Source organism: Pocillopora verrucosa, chromosome 1, assembly GCF_036669915.1.
Source record: "Pocillopora verrucosa isolate sample1 chromosome 1, ASM3666991v2, whole genome shotgun sequence".
NCBI lineage: Eukaryota > Metazoa > Cnidaria > Anthozoa > Scleractinia > Pocilloporidae > Pocillopora > Pocillopora verrucosa.
This window is the reverse complement of record NC_089312.1, coordinates 20,603,636-20,623,925: the sequence shown is the minus strand read 5'-3', so window position 1 is coordinate 20,623,925 and position 20,290 is coordinate 20,603,636. Positions and strand designations below refer to the sequence as shown.

The 20,290-nt window shown below is 35.4% G+C and overlaps 3 protein-coding genes across 3 annotated transcripts; all 3 read right to left on the bottom strand.

Moving 5' to 3' along the window:
• Window positions 1-33: 33 nt before the first annotated feature.
• LOC131781179 (isobutyryl-CoA dehydrogenase, mitochondrial) lies at window positions 34-9,407 on the bottom strand. Its single transcript, XM_059097821.2, has 16 exons — window positions 9,280-9,407; window positions 7,623-7,889; window positions 7,078-7,178; window positions 6,856-6,907; window positions 5,794-5,911; window positions 5,614-5,692; window positions 5,224-5,254; window positions 4,663-4,739; window positions 3,485-3,548; window positions 2,944-3,017; window positions 2,329-2,415; window positions 2,093-2,141; window positions 1,464-1,561; window positions 1,043-1,195; window positions 834-936; window positions 34-482 (listed from the first exon to the last, which is right to left on the bottom strand). The coding sequence occupies exons 2-16, from the start codon at window positions 7,765-7,767 to the stop codon at window positions 427-429; spliced, it is 1,287 nt and encodes a 428-aa protein (XP_058953804.1). The 5' UTR covers window positions 7,768-7,889; window positions 9,280-9,407; the 3' UTR covers window positions 34-426.
• On the bottom strand, window positions 9,400-11,607 carry LOC131781178 (serine/threonine/tyrosine-interacting-like protein 1). The gene has a single exon (XM_059097820.2). The coding sequence runs from the start codon at window positions 10,867-10,869 to the stop codon at window positions 9,409-9,411; it is 1,461 nt and encodes a 486-aa protein (XP_058953803.2). The 5' UTR covers window positions 10,870-11,607; the 3' UTR covers window positions 9,400-9,408.
• Window positions 11,608-13,249: 1,642 nt separating this feature from the next.
• On the bottom strand, window positions 13,250-20,264 carry LOC131781180 (germ cell-less protein-like 1). Its single transcript, XM_059097822.2, has 9 exons — window positions 20,057-20,264; window positions 19,480-19,565; window positions 18,850-18,887; window positions 18,432-18,528; window positions 18,244-18,341; window positions 17,208-17,386; window positions 16,220-16,527; window positions 15,173-15,309; window positions 13,250-14,008 (listed from the first exon to the last, which is right to left on the bottom strand). Exons 1-9 carry the CDS (start codon window positions 20,161-20,163, stop codon window positions 13,646-13,648), a joined length of 1,413 nt encoding a protein of 470 aa, XP_058953805.1. The 5' UTR covers window positions 20,164-20,264; the 3' UTR covers window positions 13,250-13,645.
• Between the last annotated feature and the right edge of the window lie 26 nt (window positions 20,265-20,290).

Genomic DNA, 20,290 nt, shown 5'->3' with positions numbered 1-20,290 from the left:
CTGGGTGATTATGGACATAAGAATAGAAAGAGATTAAACCAGAATTAATATTTATTTAATGACCTTTACTGCAGCCCTGCATGTCAATGACAACAACCTCTAGTCATTCCATCAAATACATTTTTATGCAGATTAGTAAATACTGTAATTTTAGTAGATAATTGTGATTATTAAATAAAGATAAACTTAAATATGCATGTGGCTTGATGAGATTTAATTTTTAATAAATATGGATTTTTTTCAAATGAGATCCATTCATTTTGAAAATACACCCTAAAATACACCATATAAATGTGAGAAAAGATGGCTACATCTTGAGTTCTTAAAAATTGTCATTTTCAGAACCCAGTGTAACAAAAGAAGATTGCAAATTTAAAATTTGTTATGAATTATTCAATATTTAGGAAGGAGAGTAAAAAACATCTGTCAGCTGCTTTGCAGAAGATTTCTGGAAATTATTAATCGCATCACTTCATTGGTTCCTGGAAGAAAAAGGACCAAAGCATTCTATTATCAACAACTTCAAATTCTAGAAACTGCTTTATATAAAAAAACATCAAATATTACATTAAACAGCCTATACCAGTACTGTAGAAATAAATGAAAGAATAATGATGTTTATACAACTTTAAATCAAAAATTTCCATCCATATTTATACTTATTCCAAATTATCATCATCTTTTAAATAATTCCCTGACAAAAAGGTTGTTAGACACACTGATAAAGATATAAGATATAATCCTGTGATTTAATTGATCAATCACTTGGTAATTGATAAAAATAATTTTTGTACCAGCATTCACTTGCTACTGCCCTGCTTCTTTTGACCTACCTTCTAGAATCTGATGAACTCTACAGTCTCTCATGTACTGTTGAACAGGGTAGTCCTTAAGGTAACCATACCCTCCGTGAATCTGGAGAGCTTCATTACAAATCTGAAAAATCAAATAAACCAACCAAAAGAACATCAGTTAGAATAAATAATATTTGTGAATTCTATCTACAGAAGAGCTTTACAATAGCTGTTGCTGTGATACACACCTGAAAGCAATGATCTGTGGCAAATAATTTTGCCATGGAACACAGTGTGGGAGCCTCTGGTGACTTATTATCCAAAGCACGTGCAGCCTGACGTACAATTAACCGTGAAGTAACCAGTGAGGTTGCCATGTCTGCTAATTTGAACTGGATATTCTGGATAAAAATGTGTTCCAGGAAGAAAAAACTATATTTATTCAACTATTAGTCAATTCAAATTTCTATTATTCAGCAATTACATGCATTGGAAATGGTTATCCATTTGTATATAATAAGGGTGTTTACTATAATTTTATCTGCAGTGAGTAATTTACAACATGATTTCGCTTGAATCATTAATAAACTTCACGATAGAAGAGCAATTAAATTAAAATTATTTTATTAGAATAACAAGACCAATTGAAGTAATTTTATTTTTTTGCACCTGATTTTCAGCAAGTGGTGTGTCAAACTGTTTCCGTACTTTGGCATGTTCAGCTGCTTGTACAATGGATGCTTGAGCTGCTCCTAGTGAGCATGATGCTAAAAAGAATGAAATTTTACATTATTACCTTGTAAAGTTAACTTGAAAATACTGAATTCTAATCACTCACCAACCAGTCATAAAACTAAATACAATATCACAGCACTAGCTTCAAATGGTGTATAGATCAAACATATTGTAACTGTTACAATAGAAATATATAAGGGAATGATAAAAGACATGGAAGGAAATAGATGGAAAATATCGGTTAACATTTATAAAAATCCTGAACCAACATTCTCAAATTTTACTTCAATTTGAACTGAAAAGTCCACTTTAATTGCATATAAATCAATTTCAATTGTTACAATCATGTAGGTATGGCAGTAGACTGCTAGTAAAGATACTGATCCTAACGACCATAAATTTAGAGGTTATAATCCATCACCATAGCAAAGGAATTTCCCTGTCTAATGAGAATCTATTGATTGTCTTAAGTTAAGATGGAGTTACTACTAAATTAATTAGACATATATTATGTATCTGACTAGTTTATCAATCAATTACCAATTATTCTGAATGATACAAACCAATATTGATGCGACCCCCATTTAGTCCATGCATGGCAATACTAAATCCCTATGTTGTAAATATCAAGACATACATCAAGTTGTAAGGACTTTATCACATAAAAAATAAAAACACAGTCATGATCTGGCATAGACAGTGGTTTTATTTTAAATCTGAAGTTCTTTTGTCATTTCAAGACCAAATTTGCTTCAGAAATGCAAGGAATCAATCAACAATCACAAATTCTATATACTACCTGTCCTTCATATCCAACTATGTTAGAAACTGGAACTCTACAGTCCTCAAAGATTACTGCTCTTGTTGGCTGGGAATTCCATCCAACCTAACACACATATTTCAAAATTTAATACTTCCAGTGCTGATAACCATGGTTATTACTAGAACCAAAATTAATGAAGTGTAATTCCAGTTTGAAAAATAGATTGTGAGCAGCACGCCCACAACTTCCAAAATCGACTACTTTGAAACAAGTAAAGTTTATTCATCGTGATCCCCATTTCTACACACGCAAGGCGCAAGTCACTCAGGCCATTCACTTAAGACTTCACCCTCACAATATCAACAGGGAGAGCAGAACTGAAATCTCAGAAGTCTGGATGCTGACAATCAAAAAACTCAACAGCTGGAGAGCGATGCAGCAACGGACCACAGAGGGAACCTGATCTGAAAGATGCACCAATCACGGTTGTGGAATTCCATCCAATCACAGCTGATTGAACAGTTTCATTCATTTGCTTTAGTTTATTAGGGACCCTGTCCCACAGAAAAAGTCCAAGGTTAATTTTAATTGAAACAGGTACACTTCTCTCTGGTTTAAAAATCAACCATTAATAGACATTGACAAACATACTTTCCTTTCTTTCTTGCCAAAACTCAATCCTGGTGTTCCTTTCTCAACAATGACTGATGAAATTCCTTTAGGACCTACAAATTTACCACAATTTTCCAAAATGTAAAAAAAATTAAATTAGCTCAAAGATGGGATCATTTAACAATTATGTAATACTACAAATAAATGTATTAACTGAATAAAGTGGTATACAGTAATTTTACATAATTTTTCTATAAAGATTATTGTACAAAATATTTACTCGAGACTACTGACAATGAGTGTTTGTAATTTATTCTACAAGGGTTAGTGTATAAACAGTCATTTCACTATTTAACTCTTTATATTAACATATGACTTCTCCCAATAATATCCATTAGCTATATCCTGTAAACAGGTAATGAGAATACTAAAACTTATCACATTCAAGTTAATATCTTGATCTAACATCAAATTCTTATCACTAATTTACAAGGAAATGAGTTGTAACTTGTAATGGGGAGAATTATTAACTAGAGCTTGGGAGTTTCAGGGTTAACTAACATATCTCTTTGTAACGCACCTTGTTCTCCAGTTCTGACCATGACTATGTAGACATCATTATCTCCTCCACCACTGATGAATGCCTGAGATGACATAAACAATTTAGTCACAGGGTCATAAGTCAGTAAGGCACTGATTTCAGGAAAAGAAATTCTTAATTTATGTACAACATGAAAACCCTGATGAGCAAATTTATATACATGAAAAGACTGATGATTGAGTAAATATAGTTTGACACATCTAATTTGGGTCTACCCAAGATTTAAGTTAAAGCAGACTGTTACAGTCAATCTGTGGAGCAATTTCAATTTAAAAAATCATATCACTTTTCATGTGCTAAATGTGATGCATTTATTAGTATTATTATTAGCTATTATTTTCAAAAGCAGAAGTGAAAAGTACTTGCTATTCACTTCTGAACAAGCCAATCAGTGTACTCAGAAAGCAATATTCACTTGTGTTGTATATACTAAGCTCTAATTTTAAATTTACACAATTACCCTGTTTCACTGAAGTATGTTAAGTTTTGAAATAAAGATTGAAATCTGAATGAAACATCAAATTTAGCTGAGCCCTTTTCAGGCTACAAAAAGCCCAAAAGCCAGGTACCAAGTGTGAATTCAAATTTGTCCCTTGTTTGGAAATATAAAGATTAATTTCATGCTTACTTTAAAGAAACCAGTATAATTAAACTTGCACAGTTAGAGTAATTTTCGAATGTGTTTTGAAAGCCACCTGTTTCATGCCACTATTTGAACCCATCAAAAACAAGCCATAACCAAATTCACCTAATATTGGTCTCTACCATTCATCTGCTCTTGAGGGATTTTGTTTAGTCTTGCTTTTAGTTTGTAGTGACTTTTTGTTATACTTTCCCTTGCTCTAACTGCCCATTTGTGATCATTACAAAAACCCTTTACACCACAGCATTTATTTAGTATAAATTTCTAGTCTTCATACTGTTCTCTTTAAATTTCCTATCATGTTGGTACTGACAAGGAGAATTTACATGACAATCAAGAGCTCTTGACCTTCTCACATTTCATTCAAGGGTGATCCAGTAAGGAGGAATTAGAAGCCAGTATTCCTTAAGGCTTAAATAGTAAGTTGGTTTCTATTTTACTACACACAACCAAAATGTGCTTTCCCAATTTAAGTCTCGGAATCAGAGGAGTTAATTTTCATCTCTGTCATCACCTTTGACCCATTCAGAATGTAGTGGTCTCCATCTCTTTTGGCTGTTGTTGACAATGAGGCAGCATCACTTCCACTTCCTGTCATGGACATTAAGAATAAAAAATCATATCAAAAAATACTAAATTTCAACCTCTAATTGGCTTTATTGACTATCTAAATTGATATAATTTTTTTTTTTTCTACAAGGGTGAGTATCTTTTAAAAGAATAATGAGTTATTCCTGAACCCTTCAACCCCTGGAAGCATGTAATTTCTACTCACAGAATCATGGGTATCAAGATCATAAAAATAATGAAAATGATTCTTAATTAAAGAAGCTCTTGATTGATTGGCAATTCTCCTCATTAACACCACAGGAAATATCCAGAGAATGGTGTGGAGAATATACACAATGATGTTAGAGTGTAAAGAGTTATTCTACATACAACTATCAAATAAAAACAGTTCAGGTCATAGTCTTAAAAGTGTAATACCAACACACTATGATAACTCTAAGTCTAAATGAACTTGGTCATAATGACTGATGATCAAAAATTAAATTTGTTTACTGAGAATACTAACCAGGTTCTGTTAAGCAATAAGATCCAAATTTCTGAAAACAGGTAGAAACAGAGTTAAGAGAAAATAACTTAAAACAGTTATTGCAGGAAATGCTTTTGCTATAAACCTAATAAGTTTTTGTAATAAGTTTTGCCACATATGGCACCCACCAATGTATCCAAAAAGGCGCAAAAAATATCACCAGGTAATGGTAAAGTATCGGCATAAGTGGTCATGTTCAAAAACACTTTCAATTTTGTCTCAATTCCAACACTCTGGCTCTGATGCATTAGTTCACAAATTATTTATAAATGACTACAACAAAACAAATTAAGCCCCTTACACAAGGCAATATTAATAAGACTAAATTATCAGCTGAAGAAAATTTAAGAAAAACATTTCCTACTTAACCTGCATGGAAGCTAATTCAGGAACAAATCTTTCTCTGAGTTCTTCTGAACCAAACTCATCAATCATCCAAGCAACCATACTAAGTGGAAAAAAATATGTTATAATGTCTTGTGAACTGTTAGTGATTTTAGGGGAAAAAAAAACCCCGAATATGCCTCGGAGGAATTTCAATAATCTCACTTGTGGATGCTGAGATAGGCTGTTGTGCTGACACATCCGGTGGAAAGAGCCTCAAATATTACAGACGCTTCTAATCTGGACAATCCACTGCCTCCATGATCTTCCTTTGCATAAATAGCTGAGAGAAGAAAATTATGAAACAATAGAGATCAAAAGGATGTGCTGACACATCCAGTGGAAAGAGCCTCAAATATTACAGATGCTTCTAATCTGGACATTCCACTGCCTCCATAATCTTCTTTTGCATCAATAGCTCAGAGAAGAAAATTACTAATCAAAAGATTTCCAAAGTAGCTTTATACACAGTGTAAAATGATGTGTAATTAATATATATACCTTAATGAAGAAATGGACAAATTGAACAGGTTCTCATTACATTCACAACCAATTCACGTAAGTCTTGCATTTTTCCAATTTGAAAACTCATACAAAAGAATCACAATCAAGAATGTAAATTAGCAATTTTTTATTTTTCCTTTTTCATTTAAAAGGTTAAGAAGAAACTTATTCTCTTGGGTGTTGCTTAAAGCTTAGACAACTGATTACAATAAAATCTGTCATTAAAATTGATAATCTCAGTTTAGATTTAGTCGTCAAAGACTAGTAGACAATCGACTGAATTAACCATTTCACTCCCAAGATCTCACTGGTGATTCTCCTTACTGCTTCTAGTTTGAAGAATTTGTTATTGGATCAACTAATAATATCCTTATTTGTATTTTTCTTTTTTCTTGTTTCTTGTCAGCTTGATAGTGTATTAATATTGTAAGGAGAAATTCTGCTTTGGTCACTCATGGGAGTTTAAGGATTAGGACCAGAGTTTAAAATAACACCTACATTGGATAAAGATACCCTAAAAGGGAAACAGGAAAGACCACATACCAATGTGTAATCCACAGTCATGAGATTTGTTTAACTTTTGAGTATTCAGTATTTTGGATCACAGGTATGAGACATTGTCAGTTCATAAAGAACTAGATAAAACAGAGAAATTAACTACCTGCAGTCCTGCTTATCATATCAGTTGCAAATTAGAGATTAGCTCTGTCAAAGTTTCCTTACCTCCAAATCCCAGTCCAGCCAGTCTCTTTAACACATCCACAGGAAATGTTTCCTGAGAAATACAACGCCACATTTATCGTTGAGGTTAAAGTTTACATGACTTAAAGGCATATGGTTACTGTTAGGTTAAAAACTGAAAATAAATCTGATAATCTACCATAATGATCGTAAAAATATACAATTTTTCTAAAAAAAAAATTAGAATCCTTTTTTTTCACAAACCTCCTGGTCCCACTTTTGCATTTCAGGAGCAAGTTCATTCTTAGCAAACTCTAGGGCAACTCTTTGAAATTCCCTTTGATCATCTGTAAGTCCAAGTGATGCTGAAAGGAAACAAATTTGAAACATATAACTGTCAGTAATTAATGAATTCTCTCGGGTCAAGTATTTCTTGACCATATCCCTCCATGATCTCTTAACCACAATCCGCTGTGCTCCACCTTTCCCTCACTTTCTCTTCGCGTCGACAGCTTTTGACTGATTTTCTAAACACTTATTTACATACTTAGATCAGACTCTGTATTACGCAAGACTCAGCTCACTACAAATTCAATTTCTAAATTCGAACTAGTAAGCAATAGATACGAATTTACTACCATCTATAAAAAATAACGATTTTCTTGAGAAAGAGCTTCAATAAAAGCTGTGTTTAAGTTTTCAGACTTACATTTATGTATTATTATTAGCAAAATCACTTGGTACGTGCACGTGCTAGTACATCACACTAATCGATCACCGATTTTTCAACGCATAACAAAAACACTTACGATCTACTATCGTTGTCATACATCGGTATGTGGTCTTTCCTGTCTGACCCACCCATTTTTGAGTGGTAACTCTGGGAAGATTCCGAATTCCAAGGCAAAACAATGAGGCAAAATTCCGTGATCCTCTAATAAAATTGTTCGCCATATTTGGCTTAGGAACCTGGCGATCTCATCTTACAGGTACCATATCCCAGTCACAACTTCTCAAGCATGAGAGAGTCCTACTTTCAGCATGACAAGAGGGGTCCGGCTATTCCAGAATGATCTCTAAAATTTGCAAAGAATTCGACTATGGATTTTTGCCATTATTTTAATCAGACATCTGTAACCTGACTAAGCAGACAAATAATAACAATGGTAATAATGCCTAGATTGCGAATCAGAAGGAATATTTTCTCCTTCAAGCAGATAAACACTGTTCAAGCCATAAAAAAACACACACAGCCAAGGTAATGCATATTCACGGAAAAAACAAAATAGAAAGGCTATTCACTCTCTTGTGCCTGTAACTCAAAGATTTAAGGGGGTTACTTGATACCCCTTTATCACAAAAAAAATATTTGGCCTTTTCATGCATCACAAATAATATCCAAAATCCTTCCATGTTCATGCAAAATTTGAGCCAATCACATTGAATAAATATCTTACTTTTTGTAGGCTTTGTCTTATGTGACAAAAGATGACATAATATCTTATCTCATTTGTTCAAGAACCATTTAGTGGCCTGTTTGTTGACTTTTAGTGATCTATATGTCTTTTGAAGTCCATCCCCCATCAAAACCCTGGTCAAAACCTAACCACAGCCACTTGAGAACAATACATACATTTTCAAAACAACAAAATAGCTGGAAATCCATCACCTAAAACAAGATGGTTCGCAAATCACATTTAATTCAGCTCTTTATTCACAGGCCACTTTTAAATAAAAAATTCTGTCAATGTGGACATGAAAATATCTTATCATCTTTTGTCATGATTCTCAATAAATAAAAAAAACAAATCATGATTCACAAGGCAAAGAAATTGCCCAATTACAATTCATGTAAAAAGTATAGGGGACCCTCTTAAAGAATAACTCCACACAAAGCCTACCAAGTGAAGTTATGTTTATTACCAAAGTAATAAACAAAACTTCATCTCCAAAACATTTCCACATGCATTCAGTATTTTTCAAGTATCACTTGTTATAAATACATTCATTTTTACAGATATCCAGTTTCTTTTTACATAGTGATTAAAAATTGGTTTTTGTTTGCAATGTTACAGTAACATGAATTTTTAGGTAACTCTGTGACAACAGTATGCATGATATGCATCATAATTTAGAGCAAACTTTGAATTACATTTTTCAAATCCAAATGCAACATTCAAATCATAACAGATTTAAATAAGCTGATCACAAAGCAGCCACAGTAGTTAGAAAATCAAGATGTGGTTTTTGGTTGCATGGCATAAAATATACAGACCAAATAATAAATACAGCAATGCACTGTACAAATAGGACACTGTATTTCTCTCAAGAAGAAAATATGCAAGCAACAATTATTTTGAGTCAATTTTTTTGGGTTGCTGTGTAAACAAGTATCTTAAAATTTATTTTAAATAGATGCAAATAAATCTTATCTAGTTTTCCATCTACTTTGATTCATATACACACCCCATCCCAATTTATAAATGCCAACTTCGCAGCAAGCAGGCCATCTTGGAAATGTACACTTGAAACATACTTCTTTCATGGGTCTCTTAAATAGAGAACAAATTTTCCAAGAATAGCACATTGTTGCTGCTAAAACCACAAATCATCAGGATCTGTTTCTTTACGTCCTAAGACACTTTTCTCCCAGTCACCAAGTTGCCGTAAAAATCCACGATTCGGCTGAATACAGTGTCTTCTATCCTTGACAAAGTCATAAGCCATTTTAAGGCTCCATTCTCTTGACTTCATCAGATATGCAATGACAACCGTTGAGCTGCGGCTTACACCAAGATTACAATGCACAAGAATGCACCCACCAGTTGACAAGGCATCATCTATGAAATGATACGCCTTTGTGAAATAAAGTTTTAAATCACTAGAAGGACTGTCATCAAGCTTAATATTCAGATACTGAATGTGATCAGTGAAAGGTGAGGGGTGCTCACTACCAATGTTTACAACATGTGTGAGCTTGAGGTCCAATAATATCTTCTCATTAGTAGCTTGCACTCCTCGGCCTAAATAGAGCTGGTTTTCCAAAATGAGGGATGGATATGGTGTGATTTCCTTATGGTCATGCCGAATAGTAAGTTCCTTTGCTGTGCACATGAAGGGCCAAGTTTGATTAAAACAATCATAACCTGAAGCTAGCAACATAGGCTCTACCAACTCATAATTCATGAGCTCTCTCATGAGTTTTATTTCAGGTAGATCTCCACTTTTAGTGTCTAAAACAGGGTTTCCGTACACAATTAGGTGAGTATACTCGCTAAGACTGTTGGCAATGGCTTGTTCGCCACTACTGGCCATGTACCCATACCCAAATGTGGAAGAAGTGAGCAAGTCATTGTACAGAGATGCTGCACAGTGCGCCAATATTATATGACCTCGTTCGTATTCAGATCGAGGTCTAGCGTCTACGAGAAGCATATAAGAGGGATCGAAAATGCTACAGTTTAGACCTCCATCCCAGAAATAGTTATACAGTTCATTTACAGAGATTAAATGTGATGCATCAATGCTCCCGCTTGTCTGCCCTGGAAGCAGACCTGGAGATTGCGGGACTACACTGGAATTCGAGTCCTCCAGATCTTGTTTTTCTTCCCCAAAGACATGTGAACCATTCAATACCACGCTATTGCATTTCTTTTCACTCAAGTAGCCATTCGAATTCGCTCCATTTGAGTTCTTCCCTTTGTTGTTCTTTTTCAGACCTGACACAACAGCGTTTTGCTTACCACTGTGTTTCCCTTCTAGGGGGCTTAACTCCCCCGTTGGTTTGGAAATTGCTTTGCTGTCCACCAATGTCTGTGCCTTAATATCGTCTTGAGAATTAGTTCTCTTTGACACATGCGAAATCCAAAATATCTTACTATCTTTCCTTTCCATATCGAGAGTTTCTTGACCTGTCCTTTCGGCTTGCCCCGGCTGTTCATCTTTCTTTTTACCTTTGACAGCTTTGGGGGTCTTTTTGGGCCGATCGATCGAACCATCCATTTCAACTTTTTTCTTGGACTTCTGCTTTGGACTTCGCGAAAGAGATCCACCCATTGGTGAGGCTTAAAATACAATCTTTACAACTTTAAAAAGTTTGTAACAAGAATTCAACTTGCGCAATGACAACTTACATCGAAAGTCTTTTGTTTACTTTGTGACTAAGAGCAAATAATTCACAATGTACAAACAATGTTGACTGAGAGGTCCTGGTAACTGCGTCCACGAGACACAACAGTTAGCCTACACAACGAAGGATCCTTACAAAATGAAAATTTGCTACAAGCTATGATTCCCGGAGGAAAGCTCCACAAGCTAGAATAATAAATCGGTCAGTACACTATAAGAGCGGATTGAAGCCTGCCAAATAGTAATAAAAACAACTAGCGAAAGTGAGAAATAAAAAATGTGCGTAGTGAACTCTGCGAAATCTCCTCTACGTTTGTGAATAACTTAATGCGTCGTTTTGGTCTAAAAGCTCAAAAGTAATTTGAAATTTTAATTGACGCTATAGCTGTACTGTGTATATGGTGTAGTCGATGTACGTTGTCGATGAATAATTCGAATGCGTGACACGACACTTATCTGACCGGAAATGCACATGGAAAGTGACGCAGCATCTTTCTATAAGAAAGACCATGTTTGCTGGGAAAATGTAACTGACCCTACAGGCGGCCCAAGCTCCAACTATGATATGATCATCTTGCGCAATAACAGTCAAAAGAGTTTGTGTGGGAATATTTGCGACCGCCCTAAGGAGTAAACAAAATACGTCAAATTCTCAATAAAAATACCTCACCTTACTTCCACAGCGTATCGCTTGTTATCTGACCACAGGCGGCCCAAGCTCCAGCTGTGAGATGATCATCTTACGCAATAACGGTCATGGCAGAATTATAAGAGTTTGTATAGGAATATTTACGAGCGCTCTAAGGAATAAAAAAATACGTCAAATTCTCAAAAAAAAATACCTCACCTCGCTTCCACAGCGTATTGCTTGTTATCTGACCGCTTACTTCGATGAAAAGAGCCCATTTGAGCGAGTTGTTCATTTCGAGGTTTTCAACGTACATAAGAAAAGCCCTTTCTTATGCTTTTCTTATGTACGTTGAAAACCTCGAAATGAACAACTCGCTCAAATGGGCTCTTTTCATCGAAGTAAGCGGTCAGATAACAAGCAATACGCTGTGGAAGCGAGGTGAGGTATTTTTTTTGAGAATTTGACGTATTTCTTTATTCCTTAGAGCGCTCGTAAATATTCCTATACAAACTCTTATAATTCCGCCATGACCGTTATTGCGTAAGATGATCATCTCACAGCTGGAGCTTGGGCCGCCTGTGATCTGACCGCTTACTTTGATGAAAAGAACCCATTTTAGCGAGTTATGGATTTCGAGGCTTCTCTTGCGTACGTCAATTTTTTCCTCACTCGCAAATCATTAGCATATTTCCATTTCGCAAACTACAGATTTCTATTCTGCAAATCACTAGCATATTTCCATTTTGAAAATTACAGATTTTCACTTCGTTTCGTTTTGTTTCGTAAATTACAGTAGGCCAATAATAGCGCCATTATAAGAGGTGAATAGCGAGCTAGCCATCTCCCCTCACAACAATAACCAGTTCATCTTCCACGGGAAACTGAAACAATCTTCATAATTTAGCCTTTGAAGATTTTGCCTCTGGACCTTGAACTTGGGGAGTCCCTGTGCTGTTGAACAGCACTATCGTAACATTGTTGGACTTCTAAAAACCAGATTTTTCTGAAATACACGTCGTCAGGGCATCCAATTTCAGAACTTTTTTTTTAATCCTGAAGCTGTTCTAAACTTCCTTTCCACTTGAAAAGTGTTTCTCGTCCCAGTTCAATAGGTTTTCAAAAGGCAGTACAATGTCAACCAATTCGGCTGAATTCGCAGAGCCCTCAGAGACAAGTCACGCCCGATCTCTACACCAGTCCTGCGAAACCCCCCTGTTTAGTTCGAGTATTCTCATCACCTGTTTGCCTGATGTGTGAATATTATGGGGAGAAGTTACATTTTCATTACTCCTTGGATTTGCGCAAAGTTCGAACAAAAAATGTTTTGGGGGAATTTTCGACGAATATGAAGTCTCGAAACGTTTATCTTAAATATCTAGTTACCAAAAAGTAGTGTGCACTTTAAAAGGGGTACAGTAAAGGTGTCATCAGAGACTGATTTGATATAGGTCAAAAACATGATCACAAACTTGTTAACCCTTTAACTCCCGTGAGTGACCAGGAGAGAATTTATCCTTACTATATTGATACAATGTCAAGTGATGAGAATAAAGAAAAATGCATTGGTGACTCAGTGTTGAAAAGTAATAGAACTATTTTGCCAGGTTCAAGAAGTTTCTAGGAAGTTAATCCACATCATACTTTCAATATGATGGAGCACCTGCACTTCCAATTCACTGAAAACAACTGGAAGTCAAGATGTTTATTTTATTACAAGATGCAATATCTCATTTCTTAATAGAATCCATACTCAATTTTTATATGTCCTGGCTTCATCCATTAAATCCATTTTAAATTCAGATCAATAGCCACGTCATTACTATTATAACAGATTTCCTATTTTTCTCCACAATCTCCCAAAATTATAGTTTTCTGTACATGAGAACCATTTTAATACCACCATTATTATTAGTCTAAATGAAGGAAACAGTGTGAAACAATACATATCAATTTCACAAATCTATACTGCATGTTCAAAATAATGGTTTTCTCTTCAAATAAGGATATCTTATTTCATCTTCCACTATTTCTTAATCTTTGCAGTATGTGATGAATAATTCCAATTCCATTCCATCACTGGTCTTCTCTTGAATGCCTTTGCGTCATCATCACATGCTCTGTAGAAACTAAGGCCATGTGTACACTGACACTAAGAGGAAAAACCACAGACCGGTCAAGTTGCAAAACTACCTTTTCCTCATCAGGGTCTAGAGTCATATCTAAGAGTCCAGAACATTTATAATAGCTTGTACAACCCTTGACATCAAATGCAGCTGCAGCAACTCGCACCACTAGGTTTCTTTGTTGATGAAGACAAACTGCACCACTGACTGGATGTGTGTACGTGTTGCGCCTCAATGAAAGATGCTTTGTCTTGGGGCTGTATGTCATAATAATGTCAATACCATATGAGAATCCTGTCCAGCGCCAGCAATACTAACAATTGAAAAGAAAATGTAACTGAACTTTTGGTTCAAAATGCAGCAATAACAGAGATTATGTTTTTTACACTTCCCTTTCCATAACATAAAACATATCAAATGAATATGAAAGCAATCTTTGTAGAGGCTTGATTTTTTTTTTCAGGCCTTATTTTCATTACTGCTTAAGTAGTGTTCATTACAGCAAAGATCACTTTCATATTCATTTCTTGATCAGCAGTTCACATAATTATATGATTTTCATCTATTCACAGTCACCATTTCAACACTTCACAGGTTTATTACCAACCAACATAATGACCAGCTCTTAGTCAGCTAGTGTTATCTCAGTTGGTAGAGCACTGCACCAGTGTCACAGGTTCAAATCCCATATAGTCCTGAATTTTTTTTTCAGGCTTTCTTTTCACTGCTGCTTGGATAACACTCATTACTATGAAGATGGCTTTCATATTCATTTCTTAATCCACAGTTCACTTAATTAAATTATTTTCATATATTTGCAGTCATTACAACACATATCATGGATAAAAGTATTACCAAGCTATGCTATGGACAAATATATGCTTCAAACAAAGCCTTATTTTGGAGATATTGTTTAGCTACTTGCTCATAGCAAGTAACTTCCCAACTTATTACTTGGACCTCTCTACTAGACAAGACCGAAAGGGTGACAGTGGAATATACACCTTGAAAACAAAAATTATTCCTGTATAGCATTCCATTGGTCACCATTAGGGAGACTTCATATGCAAGACATCAATTCTCCTTGGTATTCTACAATCATCAATACATGTACTGTGCAGATTACTGGTAATACCCTCCCTTCCTAATCAACATTGGCATTCCAAACCATACCTTTTATTTGATACTACAAAACCAAGATGAAATGAGTTTGACATGGTCAATCTTATCTTCAAGCAAAGGAAGGACAGCAACACTACATGTTGTGTTACATGTGCTGGCTGACAAACAAATCAAGAAAGGAGATCTGGAGCTACAGGTCCCCTTTCTGGCTGGACATATTCATTGGATAGTGTATCTAAAACCACTGCAACCCCTGATATAAGAGAGGTTGCTTGGTGAATAAAAAATTATCCTCTCCAATTGAAATAACTGTAATCTCGACAAATAAGCGCCCAGTGAAAAGGAAATGACATACCGATGAACTCCTTTCCAATATTCGACCACACCTAAGAGCACTTCCACCAAATTCATCAGCTAAAGGTCCTGGGTCCCTACTTTGGGACATTGCTAGCATGGAAGTCCACTGTTTCTTGTAAACTGGATGCATCCAATCTGAAAACAAATACAGTATCAGATAGGGAGAAAACTGTTCAAAAAGATATAAAGTTATTGATCAGGAATCAATCTTTCAAGAAATATGTTACTTATAAAGTTCCTCTCTCTTAGTAATCTACAAACCACAATGGGAGGTCTGTAAATAAAACCAGGCTGTGCAGTGACTTTTTCCTTCTTTTTTCCTTTTTACAATCATGTCATTTGATTGTTGCACTGAACACTACATCAGGAGGTCTACTTTTAGGCCATAGCCTAATCATACCATTTTATTGATGGGGAAGACACTTTACTCTCAAAGTGCATCTCTCCACCAAGGAGCGTGAATGGGTACAGAGTGGGGCTAGCCAAGGATGGACTAGTATTCCATTTTGCAGAGGTAAGAATACTCCAAGTTGCATAGTGTTGTGGAAACTGGGATAAACTCTATTGGGATGAAGCTTGTGTTCAGTTGAGTCTGTGTTTGGACTTCAATATGACAGACTTTTGACTTTTGTCCACATACCAGTTTATCTAGTTGATAAGGTGTTTGAAGTGGACTGTGTCTCATGAAAATATGTCAATTCAAGTTGGCAGTTTCTCTATCTGCTATCCTTGATTTCACCAAGCATCAGAAATACTGCCAGCCAGAATGCCTCTCCTCCTATGTGGGATGCTAGTACATACCAGCCAACCCTCCCTCCCCTCCCCTTTCAAAAGCACATTCACAAGGTTTCTCTAATTTACTTCAAAGGTAACAATTTTTTTTCTCGAGTGGGATGAGGCACTGTTAGAGAACATAAAACAATGACCTGGTTACAGCCGAAACCAAGACCCCTTAAAGCCGTGATTTAGAGCTTGCAAACAAGTAGAGCCAACCCCTAGGTCTCTCAAAAATCTAGTAAATAGAAAAATTAATTAAACTTTTTACCTTGAGGAATAATTCTGTCTTTGTCGAGAAGATGAATCGAACGCAGGTCATTAACAACATGGTGAAGTCTTATAGCTCTAAAGGCAGGCACAAATACCTTGCCCTCATCAGTATCCAAAAAACAATTCATATCAGAGGGTCGCAAAGAAAAGTATGTATTACTCTGTTCTCGTATGTCTTTCCAGCTCCCCTTGCAGTCAGGGAAAAGTTGGGTATACACCCAAACTTTAAGTAAGTTGTATACATCCACTTCAATTTGCATCACGAATAATCCTTGAGAATTTACAAGTTGAGTCATCAGTTCAATGCTACAAAAAGAGAAAAAGGTAGATTGCTAAATATTTCTTTGGTTGATTCATCATCAATACCATCCATTAAGTTTTAGAACATATCCATGACCAACATTTAGTGCATGTTTGAAAAGCCAGAAATTTTCAAGAAATATATATAAGGCTTTTTCGTAATATTCTAATCCCTAGATACCCTCTGGCAGCTTCCTTGAAAATGTCAAAATATTATTAAAGGACCCCAGCTGCGAACTAAACTGCTCAGAAGTTTGTGAAAATAACACAACAGGAAGATCAAAATAGTTTAATTGTTTTTTATTTTATGATGTATTACTACTTCCACACTTTCTTGTTTTATTTTCCATATAACACCACCATTACCCTTGAATCATTAAAATTCAAGGTTATTCTACATCTGCAGCACAGAGAGGTGATTCTTGGCATGCTGATGGCAATTCACTTAATAAAAAAAGAGAAATTGCTGAATTTCTTTTCAGGCTTCAACACAAGCCTATAAATCAACAGTGTTTGTAAGAGGCTGAAGCATTTTCATGGCAATATTGCATGTGTGTCAAAGACAATTATAATTACTTCAAATTGTTTAAGAGAGTGAGAAAAAGTGGCAGTAATATAGATCTGTCAAAAAATGGTGTTTAAAGAATAGTGGATACATTTAGAGCCACTCCATTATATGTTCCTACCTAATATCCTTCAAAAGAGACACTGATGTCTCCGAGGTAAGTCTTCTTTCCAGCCATTCCACACACTTGGTCTGTAATTCTGCCTCACAATATTGTGTGGCTGCAGCATAATAAGCACAAACTGTAGATTTGTTGATCGTTTCTATCATTGCTTCAGAGCACTGTTGACATAAGCCTTCCTACAAACAAAAAAATATAATAACATAGCTAGTAAATTTGTCCAATCAAATTCAATTGTGCAAGCGTACTTCATATTCCTATTGTGCACACTCATGACGTCAGCAAACAAATCCCTCAAGAAAAAAATTTTCCATCAAGTTGAAAACATTATAAAACAATAAATTATTGGTTCATGCGTCAGCAGTTCGTTGGTCAAGAAATGGAAGCACTTGGGAAGTTTGGAGAGCACTCAAAAAGCTAGAGTTGCTCTCGGCTATGCCTTGAGAAACTCTTACACATCTTTTGTGCTCTCCAAACTTCCTGCGTGCTTCATGTCTCAATGAATGCAAGCTGACACATGAACCAATTGTTAATTGACCACTGGTGAGTACTATTGCATTATTGCACTGTTTTGTGCTATTACAGAAACAAATGAACAATATCAAAGCTTTAGTTAAAGCTACAAACTAGCAGTAAGGAGAGGAATAGACCTTCACAAATTATCTCTAAGTCAGCACTTATAATAAATCTGATAAACTACTAAAAATAATCCTGTCTAAAATCAAATGTTTTTGAAAATTTCAAGATAGACTTGGAATAATTTCAAGTTAACTTGACTATAAATTCATGTAAGATACAGAGCAAACCTACAAAAATGCAATGTAATAAAGGAAAAAGGGATTCATAGTAGAGAAACTACAATGCAGCAATATTCTTTAGTTGTGATATTTACCATGTTCTTTAATCTATATGTAAGTATAGGTTCTCTTAGGGCTGTAGATAGGATATTTTAGACTAAATAACACCTTAACTAGAAAAAAATCAATTTGAAATCAACAAAGCAGCATATGATAGGTTCCTTGATATAAAAACCCACCAGCTGAAGAAGGTTAGCAGCAGCTAAGAGAGGTACCACTGTAGCAGGGGTGATACTCACTTCATCACAATACAATGAACCAAATGCTGTATTCAGAGCTAAATACAAAAGCACAGTTAATTATCATGAAATAATTTTTGAGTGTCTCAATTGATAAACCAGAGAGTTCCCTCAGCCTGACTCCCTACCTTCAATATCAATATTTTCATCTGGAATCTCCAAAGTTACATGGTTTTCATTAGACTCTTTCCATGATCCATTGAACATGCTTTGGAAATATTTAGACTACAATCCAAATAATAAAAAAACATATAAGGAATACATCTCATACCAAACAGAAACTTCCAGAATGGATATTAGGCTTACAAAGACAGTAGGCACAGATATAACCAATTTATACTTCAGTGGGGTAAACACATTGCAATTTATAATTCTATAAATCAAAATTAATAAATTCAAGCATATCAAATTGAGATTAAGTTTATGAAAGGCTTCTCAAACCTACATGTATACAATCTGAATATTCTTCAAGAATCTGTGAATTCATTCAAAAATCATCCCCAATGAAAGACTTCATTTGTAAACTATGTTACCACTTATATTTACCTGACACAAGTAGATTCTGTGAAGTTTCCATTCTTTTCCTGTCATTCATGAAGTGAAAAAAAAGAGAGAATTTGAATTCTTATCTTATGTGTAAAAAATTCAAGTATGAAATTCCTTATGGTGAATTTCTGTACACATTGCTTTATTATGAACATCATGTAGGCAGTGTAGCGGAGTGTTTAGGGCACTGAGCTTGTAATCTGGTAGTCCCAGGTACAAGCCCTTCACCCCTCCACCCAACCTGGTGGATTTGTTCTTGGTGTGTGAGAGTTTTCAGCTCACCCCTCTCTTGTAAGGAGGACCGTGCATAAGTTACTTCCATATAATTATGGCAAGAATTGTGAGAGCAAGAAACCAGTTGTTTGCAGTGAGATGAAAATGGAGAAAAACACAATGCATTCTCTCATTACAAGTATTTGCAAGTGCACATGTCATAAGACCAACCAATCCACCTCCTGGTAGTTGGGACTTTCAAAACAATTTGTTTATACACAACAATCAATTTGTTCATATTAGCCCTAAAAATTGCAATTGAGGGAGTGGTAATTATGTATATATGCATACACATATTGTTCTGAGAATAAAAATACAGCAGACATGAAGTATCATCAGCTGAAATTCATAACTAACCAAGAGCTTCTATTGTCACATCAGTCCCTTCACAATCAAGAAACAGTGTCTGATAAATGTAGTCACATGTGCCTTTCAGCTTTTTCCTAAATAAAAAAATAATGGTAAAAGAGATGCTCTATTTTAAAATGAATGTGGGAATGCCAAATGATTTAAAACTAGCCGGAGGTGTGTGTGTGTGTTTGACTTACACACAATACGATATTATGATTGTCCTTCGACAAAGAAAGTACCCAACAATTAAGTTTAAAATTGTTTACAATAACTTTTATCAGCAGAAATAAAAGACGTCATATGTCTTACACAGTGCTGAACTAACACTGCATGGTTTATAAGTATGGTTCAGTGACGGTACTCTACAAGTTATTTACAAGAACGAGCTTGTAAAGACAAACACTATTGGCATTTCAATTTCGTTTGGATGTATTCGTGAGGCCTGCTCAAGAGACACAGTGGAAGCTATACTTCTCGTTGTCACCCTATGGGCCGAAATTCCTGAATCCTACCTCTACGCTCAAAGTAGTAACATTAAAACCTTACAGTTATTCAGCTTAAGTTAGGGTTGTTTACAAAATACCTCTTCACTACATCGACGACCCTATCATCCTCTGTTTGACCACCTTCTTCGTCTTCGCATTCCGAATGTTTTCTTTTCTCGCCTACTGTTGATATCGTAGAGCCCATTTTAAAAGTTTCACAAAGCTTCCAAACTATGATTCTGACATTTAGCTGCTGAATTCAGCTTTACCAGCAGCGTAACCTTGCAACTAGCCTGTGGTCGGCCATAACTGTTTACAAGTCCACAATGCTT